Source organism: Aspergillus bombycis (assembly GCF_001792695.1).
Source record: "Aspergillus bombycis strain NRRL26010 chromosome Unknown contig00012, whole genome shotgun sequence".
NCBI lineage: Eukaryota > Fungi > Ascomycota > Eurotiomycetes > Eurotiales > Aspergillaceae > Aspergillus > Aspergillus bombycis.
Window position 1 is genome coordinate 382,378 of NW_019170014.1, and position 15,629 is coordinate 398,006.

The 15,629-nt window shown below is 50.3% G+C and overlaps 4 protein-coding genes across 4 annotated transcripts; 3 read left to right on the plus strand and 1 right to left on the minus strand.

The window, feature by feature from the left end:
- Positions 1 to 2,019: 2,019 nt before the first annotated feature.
- ABOM_003201 (acetoacetate decarboxylase family protein) lies at positions 2,020 to 2,757 on the plus strand (the record flags this gene model as incomplete). Its single annotated transcript, XM_022530331.1, has 1 exon — positions 2,020 to 2,757. The coding sequence occupies one exon, from the start codon at positions 2,020 to 2,022 to the stop codon at positions 2,755 to 2,757; it is 738 nt and encodes a 245-aa protein (XP_022392682.1).
- Positions 2,758 to 3,215: 458 nt separating this feature from the next.
- ABOM_003202 (uncharacterized protein) lies at positions 3,216 to 5,074 on the minus strand (the record flags this gene model as incomplete). Its single annotated transcript, XM_022530332.1, has 4 exons — positions 3,216 to 3,545; positions 3,604 to 4,325; positions 4,384 to 4,944; positions 4,999 to 5,074. The coding sequence occupies 4 exons, from the start codon at positions 5,072 to 5,074 to the stop codon at positions 3,216 to 3,218; spliced, it is 1,689 nt and encodes a 562-aa protein (XP_022392683.1).
- Positions 5,075 to 8,276: 3,202 nt separating this feature from the next.
- Positions 8,277 to 10,337, plus strand: ABOM_003203 (uncharacterized protein; the record flags this gene model as incomplete). Its single annotated transcript, XM_022530333.1, has 1 exon — positions 8,277 to 10,337. The coding sequence occupies one exon, from the start codon at positions 8,277 to 8,279 to the stop codon at positions 10,335 to 10,337; it is 2,061 nt and encodes a 686-aa protein (XP_022392684.1).
- A 2,634-nt stretch (positions 10,338 to 12,971) lies between these two features.
- Positions 12,972 to 13,682, plus strand: ABOM_003204 (uncharacterized protein; the record flags this gene model as incomplete). Its single annotated transcript, XM_022530334.1, has 2 exons — positions 12,972 to 13,083; positions 13,159 to 13,682. 2 exons carry the CDS (start codon positions 12,972 to 12,974, stop codon positions 13,680 to 13,682), a joined length of 636 nt encoding a protein of 211 aa, XP_022392677.1.
- Between the last annotated feature and the right edge of the window lie 1,947 nt (positions 13,683 to 15,629).

Genomic DNA, 15,629 nt, shown 5'->3' on the forward strand with positions numbered 1-15,629 from the left:
GCTATATAGGCGTCTATTTCTAGAAAGAGGCTAGGGAGGGGTGACATAGAAACTGACCATGACATCAACTGATTTTCATGACTTTACGTAAAACCGTAATCTTTTCGATGAAGACGTGGACGCGACAATCTTCAGCTGCAGATTGCCTGAGTGACAGGAGTTCCGCCGGCTCATCGGAGCTGCTTCTCTTTCAGCTGCCCCACCGAGCCCTGCCTTGAATGTCCAGTACTTCTCCGTACTCGTAACTCGCGATACCTCTTCCACACCCCGGCAGCCTCTACAGCCGCACGCCCATACCCATTCATCGCCGCACTCTCAACATGCGCACAGACCCCTTGCACATAGTTATTCAAAAGGCTAAATGGCAACTACGAAGCGACCTGACCACACAGATTCCATCCCGGTGGAGAAACTCTCCAGCTGAAGCGAGAATCTTTGTATAAACCGGTGGCTTTCGGTAGAATGCGCTGAGAAGTGGGGTTCGATCGACGCAGTCAAGCCCCTCCTCGGGTGTCTAGCAGCGGTGAGAAAAGCTAGTACAGTGTTGATTGCCAGGAGCTCTAGTTAGTTAGTGATCGTTGATCCCTGAGTCCTTTCCAGTCTGAGAAATTTTCCACCCGACCCCTGGCGAGGGTTGAGGGTCAGCAGCTAGGATCACCCGCGGGTCATAGCAAGATCTCGTTGTGGTATATTTGTCAAGAGCACTCCGTACACCTATCCTCATGTGTGCTTCAATGCGACATACCCTACCCGAGTACTTCATGAATGTTAGTAATAGCTTTAATTAAACGTGGCTTTCCTCTCAGATGCTCATCAATCCCGCGCGTATATCACCAATTGCTTTGTCTACTCCCCAGGTAAATGCAGTTGAACCAATGCAACAACTTGAATTCTTATTCAAAGCCACACCAATCCGTATTGGTTTATTCGACCCGCATCTGCAGCTATGTAGATACGTATATACATACTAACCGGTACCTCCATCCCGTATAGTGCTGCATGTAGTGCGGTACTGACACCTTAGCGTAGGAGTCTCTTCGGTGCTAGAGATCTCTCACACCCCCGAACATTTCACCACGTCGACTTGGCGGACCCACTTAGAACCGTTCTATCACTGAGAATCGTCCGAAGGCTTGGCTCATGAAACCTTCACTGCGTGTCAGTGGTATGGCTGCATCGAGTTTCCTGCCACTGCTTTGGTCAAACTAGCTGCAACGCTGATATACTCGTTCTGAGCCGTATTGCCACAGGAGTACACACCCCACCCACAGCGAGCGACCTTCCTTTTCCTGTTGTTTCGCAGCGGGAGACGGAGCAAGCTGCACTGCCACGCACTCTGGGCGACAGCGCACGCAGGAACACCAAAACGGGGCCGAATCAGATGTGTACCCTTGATCCGGCATGTACGCGGGTATAGGGCAATAGTAGTATAATAGCACGGGTTATAGGCTGCTCATTGGGATATAATGCGTGGTAGAAACGCCGTCAGAATTCTCAATCCCAGACGAGACACATCTGTCCATCCCAGTTGCGGACGGTGGTAGACCCAGATTGTAGAGCGGTGGTCACACCACTACGATGTCGGACCTCGACGCATTCGTACCCTACCGGCTGGTCCAGCCCATCCATGGCATGAAGAACCTGACTGGTTCCACTATCCTAAGGGGACTGGCTGCCTATTATATGCGTGGCTTAGAGTCGTTTGACGGATAAGGGTCACCCCACTCTTAGTACAATGTGGGAGTGAGAAGCTACAGCGGAATCTATTTGTCACTGCCAAATGAGAGTTGACTTGATTGTCTAGATCACACCTAAGCGACCTGGCATCATCTCTAACTGTCCATAGTTTTGCAAGGTGGCCTGACCGTTGGTGACACCAGTGTGTCTTAGGGTATAACGTCAGTGTATAGCTCGGAATATATAAATTTCTTCTGATCCCATCAGAACAAGAAGATGTTGCGTATAACCTGTCGCTGCAAACAAACTCTGACGGTGATATTCTATTTTAACTAATCGAAAATGCCATTTGGCTCGCTCTCAGTCTCCAATTCGGCCATCCCACAGTATGCGCCCCCGTATCCCGTAGGTGGCAGCGACTACACGAGCGACAGTGTTGTCCTCGTTACCTATCAAACATCAGTCCAGTATGTGCGCCATCTGGTGCCGGATATGCTGGAGCTTGAGGATGAGCCACACATAACAGTGATGATTTTAACGCACACAATGACCTCGTTCGGACCGTACAACGAGTATGTCCACTCGGTCAAAGTTAAATACAACGGCGACAGTTTTGACTACTTCCTGTCCCTGATCCTAGACAATGACTCGCCGATACTGTGCGGCCGCGAGCAATTCGGCTTCCCCAAGAAGTTGGGGAACGTGGTGTTAACGTCAAAAACGGGATCGGCGGTCCTTCGCGGCTATGTGGAGAGACCTGCAGGCCAAAAGATTGTCGAAGTTGGGTTTCAGCCTGAACAGAAACTCAAGGCCACGGTGGAGAGAACGATCCCGGGGTTAAATTTGAGAGTCATCCCCTCAGTGGTCCCAGGTCAGGGTCCGTCGGTCAAGGAATTGGTGCCAGTGGACATTAAGATACAGGCAAACGAGGGTTGGGAAGGCTCTGGTTCAATCTCCTTCCCGGAGCCATCCAGGTTCGATCCGATGCACGAAGTCAAAGTTCTTCGATATATCAATGCGACTCTGCTGCGGAATGCTGTCCTTACGATCCGTTTGCCGACAAAAGTGTTCCAGCTATAATCATACTATAGTTCATACGCAACTAAATGTGTTCAAACCGTGCAACTCTGGAGCGCTGGTAAGGTCAACCAATGTAGTATCACCTGCACAAATAAGTTAAAATAAATACATGTTGGATGCAAATCTCACTCTAAACGACTTGCTCTTCCCTCTGTTGATACCACAAACCCTTGCCGGATTGTGAGGGCGTGCGCCCAGGTAACCACGCCCCCAACGAGGCGAAAAGTCAAGTTATTTTGGATAGCACCTATATGATGTACAGCCGTTACACAGATAGGTCATAGCCTCGGCGGTGTAAATTCATTTATCATATTATCGAGGTTAGGTTGAGTCCTCGTACCATAGTCTATATATGACCGCTTCATCCTAGGTAAACACTCATTGAAGCTTCCATTTCTAGGCATACTATGATAGAATTTTGCGAGACCGCAACTGACATCACGGCAATCACCCTATTGCTACAGTTTCAGTCTTCTTGACGCTTTAGCTGCATCTTTTAGCTGCCTCCTTAGTATCTTTCCCGTCGGGCTTTTTGGAATTACTTCAATGAAAGCGACGCCGCCTCTTAGTTGTTTATGAGACGCGAGGTTGGCTTTCACAAAGTCCTTTATCATAGCCTCCGTTATTTGGCTTTGGTCTGCCACCACATATGCCCTAGGATGTTCATTTCCCTCTATATCCGGATCAGGGACGCCAACCACAGCAGCGTCTTGAATATATGAGTGGGAGAGTAGAAGCGCTTCCAGCTCCGCTGGTGCTACCTGGAGCCCTTTATACTTGATCATTTCCTGAGGGTGAACTTTTAGTATCCCATATCAGGTCTCCCTGGGAAGATCGAGCACTCACCTTCTTCCGGTCAACAATGAAAATTTTATCGTCCATGCAATAACCCAGGTCTCCTGTTTTGAACCAGGCCCCGTCGGTAGTAAAGCTCTCTTTAGAAGCATTTTGATTGTCCCAGTATCCCTGGGTAACCATTGGGCCTTGAACCACAAACTCACCTATTTCCCCTTCACTCACGTCGTTTTCGGATTCATCAACAACCCGTAGTCGGATGTTTGCAACTAGAGGGGAGACACTGCCATCTGCTATATGGGCGTCCCACGGCGAGACGGTAACGCTGCCGGTAGTTTCACTAAGACCCCATGTTTGAGTGACGGAACAGCCCAGTTTGCTTGCTGCCTTTTTCACCAGGTCAGGACCCATAGGAGCTGCGCCAGAAACTGCGTGAATCAGGTATTGAAACTGGTCTATGACTAACGAGCTTTGCACCATCAACTGGAATATCGGGGGGACCGTGAAGAAGAACGTGACGCGGTACTCTTTGCAGTAGGAGAGAAACTTCTGGAAGTTAAACTTCGGCATCCAGTAAACTGTTCCACCACAGAGCGCTGGCTGAATCAAATATCCCTGGCAACCAGCAATGTGAGCGGCAGGGAGATGTGCAATGGTGCGGTATTCCGGTCTGAAGTCCGCCGACCTTATTTTCTGCCGGGATATATAATCCTGATAGGCGAATAGGTTCACCAGAGCGGAGGATACCAGGTTCTGGTGGGAGATCCTTACACCTATAGTCCAGGGGTCACATGAGCAGTCAACTTAAATCAGAAGTTAGGATGAACTCACCTTTGGGCTCGCCGGTTGTACCACTGCTATATATTAAGCAGCTGGTGCGGCTTTTGAGAACAGCCGGATCTGAAAGCCTCTCCCACTGGAGCTGGCCTGGATACTGTTCTAATAGATTGATGTTTTCCTGTGAACAAGCAGCGAGATGACGCTTCCCTCCCCGACTCTCTAAGACTAACACCCTTGACGGCGATATGGCGCACTTCTCTGCCGCTTGTAATGCGACAATCTTGCAGTCTTCACTCGTGATCAACAACCTACAACTACCGTGATCCAGCTGCCGTGCCAGTTCGGCCACTGTGAGGCTGGAGCTAGCTGCACTGTAGACTCCACCTGCGGCGATCACACTGTAGAACATTGAAGGCAGCAGGACTTGGCCAGACGAGATGCAGGCAACGACATCTTTTCCTGGGCGATTGGCCCCAATACCATATCCCTCACGTAGAGTGTGCGCAATTCTTTTGGTGTACGATCGGCATTGGGCTTTGGTCACGCAATTTGCTGCGTTCCCTGCTTCGATATGCAACACGGTATCCTCGGTGGACAAGCTCAATGGAGAGTCTATGTCCTGTCAGTTTCAATATTACTTTGCAAGGATTATACTAGGGTTGTCACCGAAAAGCAGCGATAAAGGATCAATGTCCGGTAGACAATAGTCCTTCGCTGGGTTGTAGACAGTGCGGACGGACATATTGCGAATGCGACGAGAGACTTTGCTCTGGATAGCAGCCCCTCCTGCGATAATAGTACTAGAGGGCTTAATTATACTACATATTTATGTTCAGTCAATGTATAACTTGGGCTATCCAGCCTATCGGAATCGGCATGTCAATTCCACCGGAAAGTATTTGGACCTCGGCAAATTCTACCACGACTTCCGACACGCACGACTGGGGAAATGCAGACTTCCGAAACGTTTCCCACCGGCTCCTAGGCCAGTCAAATAGTCTTAACGCCGGCATCATGAAGCCAGCTCGAGCGCGGAACGCGTGCATGAGATGTCGCAGGCAAAAGCTGAAGGTTCGTCATCCTCCTGGACACGTCCGCCGTTATATACTAACACCATCTGAGTGCGACGATGTTCGGCCCTGCCAGCTGTGCACTCGAGCCGGGGTAGACTGCCAAAGCGTCACTAGTAAAAGACAAGCGTGAATCTTACTCAGTCCTATGTCGCAAGACTAGTTAGCTAACGCTGCGACTGTTGTCAGGAGGAAACCCAACTTGAGGCCACTGCGACAGAGTGATATCAGTGGTTCGAGCACCAGTCGTGAACCGGCACCGTCGCGTCCTGTCGTCGCTAGTGCTGTCGAAAGTACTTCTATGAATGAAAGTACACCCCTTATAAACCCAGTTTCTGAAGACCGAAGCCCTTCCACCTTCCACCTAGTTGAACAGGTAGCGCCTCTCTATCGACTCTTAGTGCTACTGCTTTTCTTCTGACCTCTCGTAGCTTTTTCGCAACCATCTCAGAAATCTGCGACAATCAGATGCTATTCCTGATGGCCATCCAGTTAGTAAGGATTCTGCCACGGACACAGTTAAGATACCGGTCAAAGACCTGGTTGGGATTCAGCTGCCCTCAGCCCCGGTCGCTTTAATACTCATCGACGCATATCTCCAGGCAAATCATTGGTATCTCGCACTCTTCCACGAGCAAACCTTTCGAGCGCGTGCAATGCCCATGATACAAACTGGCGCTGTTACAGCATCCGAAAAGCCCTTCTTAGTTTTACTGCTGGTAGTTTTCATGATTGGAACTCGATTCGCCCCCTCAGAAACTATTGCAACACACGATCCGATATTCAATCTTGAGTCCTATCGTAATACTGTACTCAATGCCGTCGAGCAGCATTTATTCCCGTCTCTACACGAGGCAGATCTCGAATCTGTTGGGTGTGCCCTCTTGATGTCCATTGCCTACCTCCTAGAGGGCAAGACGAAGCTAGCATTTGTACTATCTGGCATGGGACTTCGCATCGCCCACGCCATCGGGCTACATGACGAAAGTACCTGGGAGCCACTAGACAACGTCGAGCTGCAGGTTCGACGGAGGGTATGGTGGGCGATATATATGGCCGATGGGTAGGCGCATAAGTTATGATCCTCGGGTGATATTTGAAAGTATCTGACTGGGAACCTACATGACAGGTACGCTGCACAGGCGTACGGCAAACCGCCTATCCAGGCCGGGGGACGGTTCCGCGTTTCAGAACCTCTGGACCTGGACGATGTAACCACCTGTCCTGGCAGTACCTCCTACGAGGTGCGAGAAGACGGTTCCGTGTGGCCCGTCACCTCGTTTTCGTATAACCGATATAAGGCCCAACTGTACTCAATAATGTCCGCCGTAATGCCTGGCATGCGATTAAAGGATATCAAAGAGGTATACAGCCGCCTCTCAACCTGGGAAGCCACGATTCCTCCCGAATTAAAGCTAGACCTTTCCAGAAATCACGAAAGCGAGCTGCAAGATAAAGGCCAACGCGTATTTACACTACAGGCACTGACTCTCCAGCTGGCATTTGATCATAATCTGTTGTTACTACTGCGCCCATTCCTGACCAGCAAACGGCATTTGAGCATCCAGGTATGCTCTCAGTCCGAGCCCGGTAGCAGCGAGACGCCCGTTACGGTCCGCGATCAAATGATCACATCGGCCATCCGAACATCCGATATTTACCAACATCGAGCCATTATACGTCTAGTCTCTAATACAACTTCTGCCGCGCAGGTGTGCTTCCAGTGCTTCACCGCTGGAGTCATTCTGGCAATGCTCGCTCTCTCCGATATCTCCTCCCCCCAAGTGCCAACATTCAAGCAAGCACTCGCCCGTTTGATTAATATCTTGGCCCTAGCAGGTTCAGGGACCTTACTCAGCAAGCAAAGCGTAGAGATTCTAACGGACACAATGCATCTTATTTCCTCGCAAGAGGTGTCTGCGCTGATCGATCGTGCGGCGGGTGATTTTGAGACAGAAGACCCACCGTTGGGTAATCAGGAGGCTGGGCCCGCTCAGGCTGACGTCCAGGGCCCTGATCTCCCATCTGACGTTGGGAGAGATGATGAAGAGATCTGGGGGGAGCTGGGGACACCACTTGATTTGGATGGGTTTGATATCTCTAGCTCGACGTCGCTCTACCAGCAGCTTGCTCTTTTTCTCTGATATGCATGTGAGCGTAATCGGCTAACTAACAGAATTTCTAAACTCACGGCAGCTGTGAATTGTGGATAATGTCTAGCATTCCGATGTATGGGTGTATCGATAGACCGTTCCATATGTGTAATCGAAATTGGTCGAAGATTGGTTATTGTCGAACGTACAGATCTAAGGAGAGGAAGCTCAACGTCAATCGCTTTCAGACGATGCATCGCGAAAACGCTGGGAGATTATGAAGCTACTAGCCGACCTTCTGGTGCATTTGAATACATCTGACCCGATTATATAACAAGAATATGAACTCGCTCCATGTTCGGAAGCGTCTTGATGTTTTGTTGAATCTGGATTAGCGACCTTGTAAGCACAGGCTTCACCAGTTCACCATTCTCGTAATTATACAGGCCAATATTCTGCATCGTTGTACGAGTGACACCGAAAGCTTCTCTGGAGCTGGAATTCCTCGATTCTATATCCCCAATCCTCAATCCTCTTGGAAACTAAATACGTGAATTCCGGTGGAACTCGGGTGTTGAGCTCCAACCACCTAAATGGCTATCGGAATTTTGTCCAATCAATGTTCTCCTGCCGTACATGAATTTCGGATCCAGCTCTATAATCCCGATCCCCAAAACCCCAGTTCAACATCCGGCACAGTCACAAGAGCGTTGAGGGTGGTGTGATGAAGCCATGGACCGAGGTAGCGTTTCAACACAGGCGGGATATATATAGAAGCTTCATGGCACAAACCATCCAAGACAATACTCTCCCCCTGCCTGCTTCACCCACCCTCAAGACAGAAACCACTCCCATACTTCGAGAACCAAAAACGGAAATGGCAACCCCTAACTGGAAGAAACCCTCATCCTCCACCGATGGATTCTTCCAATCCCTCCCCATCGTCCCACCAGCTTACACCTCCATCAACGACCACGCCCAATCCGCCCAAAATCCCTCTGACGACACAGCACTCGCTCGCGTATTAGATCTCTACCTTCCCCGGAATTGCCCCTCGGTAACAACTTCCATCCATAACCTATCTCGCCTCGCACTCGACCCCAGAATCCTCCAACTCGCCGTCGACGCGGAAGTAAACCAACCTGTCCTCAGAACCCTCACGACATTCGGTGAAGAGAACCGCGTCGACCCGCTCTGGGTGGGTGAGGGGTGGCGTAAGCTGAAGGCAATCGGACAGGAGGAGGGGCTTGTATCTGTCGCCTACGACCGGGAGAATGATGCCTGGAATAGGCGAGTGCATCAGTTTGCGCTAAATCATGTGTGGACCAGTAGTGCGGCCATGACGGGGTGCCCGGCGTCTATGAGTGATGGGGCGGCGAAATTGCTCTCTGCCCATCTGAACCGCCCGGACGGGGATCAGCCCGGGCGGGCTGCGGTGCTGAGAGAATCTTATCGGAGACTGGTATCGCGAGATCCCAATGTGGCGTGGACATCTGGACAGTGGATGACGGAGCGCCGTGGCGGGAGTGATGTTCGGGGCACGGAGACGGTCGCCCGGCGGTTAACGGTCGAGGAATTATCGAGCGATAGTGCGCAAGGCCGGGATCGAGACGCGCATGGGCTGCCGCTGGGGCCGTGGCGAGTCGACGGCTTTAAATGGTTTAGCAGCGCCACGGACTCCGATATGACGCTCCTACTGGCGCAGACCAGCAAGGGATTGAGCCTTTTCTATGTTCCCATGCGCCGCTGGGCCGGCCATAAAGGAAAGGCACCGGAGCTGAATGGTGTCCGCATCCAGCGGTTGAAGAATAAGTTGGGCACGAAATCACTGCCAACGGCTGAACTGGAGTTGAGGGGGGTTCGAGGGTGGCTCATTGGAGAGGAAGGGAAGGGCGTCAAGGAAATTGCTACTGTTCTTAACATTACTCGGCTCTACACTGCTGGTGGCTCACTTGGATACTGGGGCCGCGGGTTGGCAATCTGTCGCGCGTATAGTCGGATCCGCTCAACACAGGGGAAGCTTCTTCAAGACAATCTACTACATGTGCGGTGGATGGCGAGTGAAACGGTGAAGTACTGGGCGGCTATGCAGCTCACCTTCTTTGCCGTTGCTCTACAGGGCACCATCGAGCAAGACTGGGGTTTAATGGTTCCAAATACCAAGGCTGCCAAGTTAATCCCAAGGGATGCCGCAACAGCAGCAACTCTACTCCGACTGATCACCCCCGTGATGAAGGGTACCGTGAGTGTGAATTCGGTTCATGGACTCCGTGCCTGCATGGAGTGTCTGGGTGGCGTTGGCTACTGTGAGAATAATGAAGACGGTGGTTTGCTAAACATTGCAAGGATCTTCCGCGATACTGCAGTCAATGCTATCTGGGAAGGAACTGTCAATGTGATGGCGGAAGATGTCATTCGAGTAATCAATGACAAGCGCCTAGGCAAGGGAAAAATCATTGAGACAGTCCTTGGTGGGTGGGCGAGACCATTACTTGCAGTTTGCCACCAGAAACTCAGAGAGGAATGCAGAATTGTACAGGAGTGCCTCGACACCTTCCAATCCATTGCCTCCAGGCACACGAGGGAAGAGCTTCTATACCGGGGCAGGGAACTCATGCAGTATATCGAGATAGTTGTATGCGGCACGCTACTGATATATGATGCTTTTTCAGACGATAATCAAGTTGCAAAAGAGGTTGCCTCTCGGTGGATAAGCAGTAACACTCCGTCAAGCATCCATGTCTCTTTACCTTCGGTTGGGTTGTCTGAAGAGTCTACTGCTGACAGGCGGATATTCCTTGGGGGCAGTCCCTTGCCACATGGAGAACTATCGAAGCTGTAGCTATCTATACCACGGCGACAATCATCTTCTTATGGAGTCTTTATCTTTAAGGATATGTAGGAAAATGAAGTTCGATAAAGTAGATGGGGTCAACGTTTATGAGAATATATCTGACATGAACCGACCAGTGCACATAGTAATAAACATTTAAATGGGCTCAATGTGAAGCTATAAGAGGAAAATGCTGAAGTGCTTTATCGCATGTTGAGTGAGTACAAGTCTATTGTTCCTCATAACGTCTGGGCAAGTACGTTACGAATGGGGATCGGTTTGCTCTCTCAGCCACACATCCAGTCGCAATCTTTAAAAGACCGTCAGTACCCAGAGAGAGATCATCGACGAAGGTGAACGGCATGATGCCAACGCATGATTAAAGCGGACGCACTGGGCAGTGTATTTATCGCAGAGCGGCAGCACGTCGCAGGATTTACTCTACAGTTCCGGCGGAACAACGGCGGGGATGACTGCATGGGGCTAATTGGGTGCCCTCCTTATACGTTGGCACAATGTTACTGACGCTCGCAGCATTCCCAGCGGTGTTGTTTCCTCTCCATGTGCTAGACAGGTGAACACGGCCTACACTTTCAGGAGTAACTTGATTAGTGCTGAGCGACAAGAAAGACTATATTTTATCTTTGAGAGTCAATCGACAATTACAGGGGGTCCAGATATGTCGGTGAGTATATGCATACCCATCGCAGCGAGTATGAAGCTTGGAACTCGCCTCCTTGATCGAAGAATGACAATCTGGGGCATTAGTGATTTCAAATTGACGGACGATTTCATAGACAGTCACCCGGAGTTGTAACAATGCAAACTCACACCCAATACAACTACAGGTCCAAGCGGCGAATGGAATACAGCTCACTCTAAAGTATTGCTGGCAAGTGGCTCGTTGGATGGCATGGATATCATCCCATCATCGCTGGCTAGGTCTAGTGTTCTCCTTCACTTTGCTTCTCATGCCATCGAACCCTCGGCGCTTACGTCGAGTCCGGTCACCAATGAGGCCAACCCAGGCCAAGATAGATTGCATGAGATAATTTCCAAAATGCGCTCAATTACCATTTCCTTGCTTTTCGACCCCGTCCTCCGCGCCTCCTTTTCCCACCGTAGTGAGCGCTAGAAGCAGGATGCCGTTATTCCGAAAGCTATCCCCTAGACGTCGTTGAATAGATCCGTTACCAACCTAAGCTTCAAGGATTGCAGCATGCGCACTAGTCCAGTTTTGGACGGAAGTCAAACGAACATAACCTCTGTGTTTGCTAAATTGAAAGCTGCAGAGCCATGCCGCAGGGAGAAGGAAACAGCATATGATGGTGCTGGTTTCGGCAGATCAAGGTTGGTCTACTACTAGTTACGGCCAAACGGACTTCGTGAAAAGTCTTCTGATACTGCTTGGTTTTAATTGGCCTTCTTGGCTACAACCAGGTACATCGGTGATCGTCACCACCAAAACCATATCGGTATTTGGGACTCCCAATAGTTCATTTAAGCCGGTTAAGCTCTGATTACCCTAACTATGTTTATTCTACGGGGTCTTAACAACTATCCGTGACCAGCCGGCACATGCGCTATCATCCATCTGTGTCTGACATTCGATTCTAGGGTTATCAGGGGGTTGTTGTACTCCAGCCTGCAACGCCTAGGGCATTTTGGTTCCAGTGCTGACAATGGATGCGCCAGTTCTCAGGCACTTCTCATGCATCCTTTTGCTGTACTCGAGTAATCTAAGGTCAGGAAAGGCAACACCCTAGTCGATCATGATTGCTCATGGGGGCAGCCATAGACCTGCGCTTGTCTCACCGACAAAAGTCGTGCTTGCCCTGAGCACACTGGGTATCTCCGCGGGCGTGTTTCTCCCGAATCAAGCGGCACACCTCGACTGGCTACGGCAATCGGGTATCGGTCGAACCCTAGGATTTGGCTTCTTGTGCTCGCGTGAGTGGTATGATCCAGCGGGGAAAGTTATCTAGCTCCCTACGCAGTTTAGTCCCCGCAGACCAGCGGTGCCGGATTTTGGTGCCAGAATCTTGACGCTTGTTTCGCATCCGGGGCCCTCGAGGCGTTCGAGTGCAATTGTGCTGTTGTTTTTGTTGCTCATCAAATGAAAGGCTCTTCGTGATACACGTGTGGTGGCCAAGATGGAGGTGGTCCATCGGGGCTGTGCCCACGCCCACCGCCGATCTTCAGCGCAACCATCCTAGTGGCAGTTGCACAGCCGCAGCCCCTCCTCGTCTCCCAACGCCATCCCATACAAACCACGAAACTTCCCCGTCGTGGTGGTTCCAAACCCCACCACCATCCACCATCCAGGCCCCCCCGAGTCCCTCCTGCGGGGGATTTCGAGCGGGGCCGACTAGTGAGATACCTGGGACCGGGCATTAGTCCCAGTCGACGTGGATCAAATCGCACCATAGCTCTGCACGTATCTACTCCGGAGTCGGATTCTCGGTCTGGACTCTGGTGGTAATTTCGCAGGGTCGGTGGCTAGCCACGTTGTCATTCTCTTGGCTCCCTAACCTCCCTTGAGGTTATAATGGCACTGCCTTCGTGCTTCATTCGCCGTCTCGAATCCATTCATTCCTCCTCGGTGCTCTCACGTGCGTTGTAACACCGGTATACCCATCCACCATGTCGGTCGAAATTGCTCAGCTCCACAGCGAGGTCGAGGCTCTCGTCGAGAAGTTCGATGTGCTATCCAAGATCAAGGAAATTCAGGAGGGGGGTGATGTCCGTTCGTCGGGTCCGTGATCGATTCTTCTCCGATATGAACCAGTGCCGTGACGTTGTACTAACCATGCGGGCTCGATGTGTGTAGTCCCTGTGACCATCTCGGTTACCACCGAAGCCACCATCAGTCTCCTCGAAGACCAGTCCACCATCAGCGCGTCGACCGACGCCGCGAAGAGCCTCTCCAAGGGCGACAAGGCCTCCTTCCAGATTACTCAGGGCGACGAACTCAAGTACACCGTCACGGCCGGTGGCCTCACAACCGACTTCAAGATCGTCTTCGATGTCGACAAGAGCGCACCTAAATTGAAGCTCAGCGACGAGCTGGAGGCGGATGACGCCCCCGTTGGATTCGAGACCACCAAGACTGAGACCAAGACCGAGATTGAAATCGAACGCGAGGTCGAGGTCGAGAAGGAATGGACGAAGGGCAAGAAGCCAGAAAAGAAGACGAGCAAGGAGACGAAGCACGAGGCCAAGGCAGGTCCTTACTCCCTCCAGTACGAGGTCGAGACGAAGTTCAAGCTGGAGAAAGATAAGAGCGAGACGGAAACCGAGACCGAGATTGAGATTAGCAACAAGACGGTCCAGGTTGAGTATGTTATCTACTAAAGCTTGGGCCTTCGCACTAGTATTACTACTGCTACTACCACAGAAATACAGCCCAGACGAAGGAATATAAATCTACCTTTCAAGTATTTTCCTGTTACCTGTTTCCTTTTTCTTCCTTTCTTTCTTTTTTTTCTCTGCTCCCACCAACAGTAGACCATAATAGTAGTTCTGTTCTCCATTTGAAGAGTATCATAAGGATACCAGTTATACCAACTAATTACCCCAGAAGAGTTGGGAACAACCATCGGCAGAATTGCTTTGCCATACTGTCACTCTGAGCCTTCGATCTTGCCACAAATAAAAGACCATTACTAACGTCACCGAACACGAATTGTCGCTGTCCGCAGAGACAGTACCACAATCTGCAAGTCCATGCCCTCTCCTACTTAAATGCCAGATTTCAACCCGACAGGTTTCTCCCGATGGTCTGTGGGAAGAGGCCCTCAAGGGTTGCCTGCAGGGTAGAGTGGGATAACCTAACCGGGGTCAGTTAGCTTGGGGTATAAAATCTATTAACTTAGGTAGGTTAAGCTTAAAAGTAGCTTAACCGCCCGGTTAACTGCGGACGAAACAACAAATATACACCTAACCACGGTTAAACTAGGTCAAAAAGACCAACCTCCTTAACCTCACCTAACCGAACCTTATGCCAGTCCACTCTCGGGTGGTCGGGGTACAATTTCAAAAAGTCCAGATATCCGAGGCACACCGCGTGTTCCGCAGTATTGTCTCACATCCACTACGATAGTGTCCCATGTTAATATTCGCAGTGCCTATAAAATTGCTCGAACAGTGCGCGGCCTCAGGACTCGCACCAAGTCGTTTACGACCAGCCTGGGTGATATCTCTACGTTTTTCAACGGACGCCCGTTACCATTCGTGTTAGTAAAGGTTCTGCGATGAAAACTGCATCCCTCAGCAAGCAGCATATGTAGACATAGACTTATATGGCCTCTCAAGGGCCGGCTACAACTATCGTGTCCTCGATGTGAATTATCTCATTCATACTGAGGGCTTCCGTGTACGCGAAAAACATACTGATTCTCTGTGGATGTGCTACAATCTCCGCCACATATTTCCCAATATCATTTACGTATCTTAAGGCAAACCTCTGATGACCATCCTTGACAATTGGATGATTAACGTATATTGAATCATTGCTGTCCAATCCCCCAGATGGGAGCTTGGAAACAAATACTGAAAACTAACACCGCATGTCCATAACGCCATAGGGTAGGCGATTCTGCTGCATAACCTCAAGTATATCACATTCTTGGTGGTAGAGTTAGCTGTAACCTCTACAAAAGTTATTGAAGTCTAGAAAAAGCATTATCTTTCATATGAATGACGCCTCTTAGTACCACTCCCACCCTGTCAGAAGGAACAAATCGCTTCATACAAGCTATTTTGGCGGCTTGAATCCGGGGGATGTGAATATCCAAATATTCCAAGAATATACAAGAGAGCGGAGATCAATGTTGTTCAACCTCTCGACCAGAAGCTCCTGGGTTGGGTCAAGTCGTGCCTGACAATATGAACGCCCTGCTCTCTTGGAACCTTTGGTCAACGACACTATCCTCCCAGGTTTGTCGCGGGAAAGATGTGACGGGCTAGAACGATTGCTAACTGATCATCTCCCAAGGTCATGCGATGGCCGCATACATAGATGATTGCTGAGAAATTCTTCATTGTTCCATAGAATGATTGCTTCCGGTGGTGTTGACTTTGTGATCTATGATGTGATCGTGTTAATGCTGTTGCTCAGCCGGTCACTTTTTGTTCTCCATGCAATGGATAGCAAAGGCGACGCATTTTTGCTCCCGACCACGATCAGAAACAGAGAAATGGCCTCCTTGCAGTGGAACACGAACAGGTTCTAACTGTAGAAGATCCGATGAGCCTCACTGTAAGTCTGCTGATTGGCTGTCAGATTATGCTGAAGTCGGA